The sequence below is a fragment of the Hydra vulgaris genome, chromosome 10 (assembly GCF_038396675.1).
Source record: "Hydra vulgaris chromosome 10, alternate assembly HydraT2T_AEP".
NCBI classification, from domain to species: Eukaryota; Metazoa; Cnidaria; class Hydrozoa; order Anthoathecata; family Hydridae; genus Hydra; species Hydra vulgaris.
This window is the reverse complement of record NC_088929.1, coordinates 50,087,607-50,089,777: the sequence shown is the minus strand read 5'-3', so window position 1 is coordinate 50,089,777 and position 2,171 is coordinate 50,087,607. Positions and strand designations below refer to the sequence as shown.

The following is a 2,171-nucleotide window of genomic DNA, read 5'->3' as shown; positions in this document are numbered from 1 at the left end:
TATAAAATCCTCTTTCAAATAAGTATAAAGGTTTTTTGCGTGCATGAAATAAATTACATAATAAATGCAATTAAGATTTGTCCGAAATTTTATTTATAGGGTGTTATATTAACAAACTAGTAATAAGTAAAAAAAGAAGAACTTGTAAAAAAAGAAGAATTTTAACTTATATCTTCTTACTAATATTTTTATAAGCTTTTTATCTGCACTAATACTTTTCACAAGTCCACAATATTATATTAAAAGTTTCTTTTTCGAAATCAATCCCAACTTTCTTCTTCCTCGATATGGCCAATAATAAACTCATTACTTGGCTCGTATCTTTTTTCATCCTCCTCTTCACTATCATCATCGCTATAATTATACCATCGTCGTGAGTTCAACGTCACATTAAAAATAACATGCTGATTGTCGTCGCTAATTCTAAATTTTTGACGAATAATTGACGTTAGCTGGTCACAATTTACGTTGAACTTTGCGATGCTGGAAAGAGAATGAAAAAATTTGACTGGAACACGCTTTTCTATCACTTCTTCCACCTGATCATCGGTATCAGAAAAAAATAGAAAAATATTGTAACCAATTTCGTCTAATATCTTTTGTTCCAAGTTTAAACTTAAATTATCGTACGGATACTCAACTTGGTATACAAGTGAAAAGTTTTCGGCGTTTTCAAAGCTTTTGTACTTGTTCAATTTTGTTTTATAAGACGTACAGTAACAAACATCCATTTGATTACAGTTAAATTTTTGACATAGCGGCACTATAGCTTCATCAAGAGATCGGTGACATACTCCGTCATTTTCCGAAACATGATGACATATAACGCCTGAATGCAAGTCCATTAAATATTCTAAATCATTATGCTCAATAGCAATTTTATTATCTGTTTGCCTAAAAACAGCTATTTGTGAACAATAACCGACTTTTGAGTCAGCCGGTGGCGCTCCGACACCATCAAATTCAACAACGTACCCGTAAGTTCTTTCAATACGCATGCACCACTGTTGAAACTGATTTCTTGTCCATTCAAACTTGTGATCATTATGCCTAAGCCCAGAAAAACCTTTAAACAATTGATTATACTCTGCATTTGGCGTTGTCATGACAACAGCTTTCGGTTTTAATATTCCAAAAATATTGTACGGAACCATAGAAAGGACGTCATCATACAAATGTTCGATAACTTCAATGCAACTTATTAAGTCAACGTGATGAAATCTAACGTCTGATTGAGTAATCGAGCCACAAAAAAGGCTGATGTTCAGCGGAACAGCACGTTTAACAATATACTCAAAAGGCTTTGGTTGTAAAAAATAAGTGTTGCTTTCAAGAAGAGAACGATCGATGTCTACCCCAATAATTTTTTCTACTGAAGTGCATTTTTCTTTCATATAAGTCAAAAATTTTCCATCTGAACAACCAATATCCAAAACGGATTTCGCTTGCATTTTATTAATAATTTGAGCCACAGCTTCGTATCTTTGTTTAAAAAGCGGAGGATTGAATACACTTTCTCTTGTTATTTCCATGTCAACATATAAATTTTCAAATTAACGCCTGTTTACATAACATCTATAATTGACTAAAACTTTTAATGTCGTAAAATAAGCGATACTTTAGAACAAGAAAAAGTTTACCTTATTTAAAATTTAAATCAAAAACGCAGTTAATATACTTTAAGATGTTCACGATAGAGTTAATTATTTTGTTAAAATTTTTAATTTATTAATTTTTAATAAAAATCATATTTTCCTTGTAACAAATAAATAAAAATTAAACAATTAAAAAAAACTTTAGCGTCCCAATGTTTATTAAGTGAAAAAAAAAAACTCGTGCTGTTACGGCATAATTATTTATCAGCTTAAGTTAATCCAAGAAACAATAAATTTTCGAAAAGATCTATAACGGAAACGTTCACTGGATAAACATTCTCCAATATTTTACTGGATATGCACTCTTATTTACTTGTCTTGAAATAGTTGCTGTCCTCTATGAGTAAATGTAAAAAAGGATGCTCTGTTTCCAAGTGTTTCCCAAGATTTGCTAGCTAATTCCGCAGCAGCGTGGATGTCCTTTAACTCCCCAGCAATACGAATTATGCCAAATATGGATATCAAAACACTAACCAAAACCTGAAGCGTAATCTAAGACAAAAAAAAATTGTTGAT

The 2,171-nt window shown here is 31.1% G+C and overlaps 1 protein-coding gene across 1 annotated transcript; it reads right to left on the bottom strand.

Annotated features, from left to right (window-relative positions):
- Positions 1–222: 222 nt before the first annotated feature.
- Positions 223–1,633, bottom strand: LOC100200697 (small RNA 2'-O-methyltransferase). The gene has a single exon (XM_065808247.1). The coding sequence runs from the start codon at positions 1,530–1,532 to the stop codon at positions 261–263; it is 1,272 nt and encodes a 423-aa protein (XP_065664319.1). The 5' UTR covers positions 1,533–1,633; the 3' UTR covers positions 223–260.
- Between the last annotated feature and the right edge of the window lie 538 nt (positions 1,634–2,171).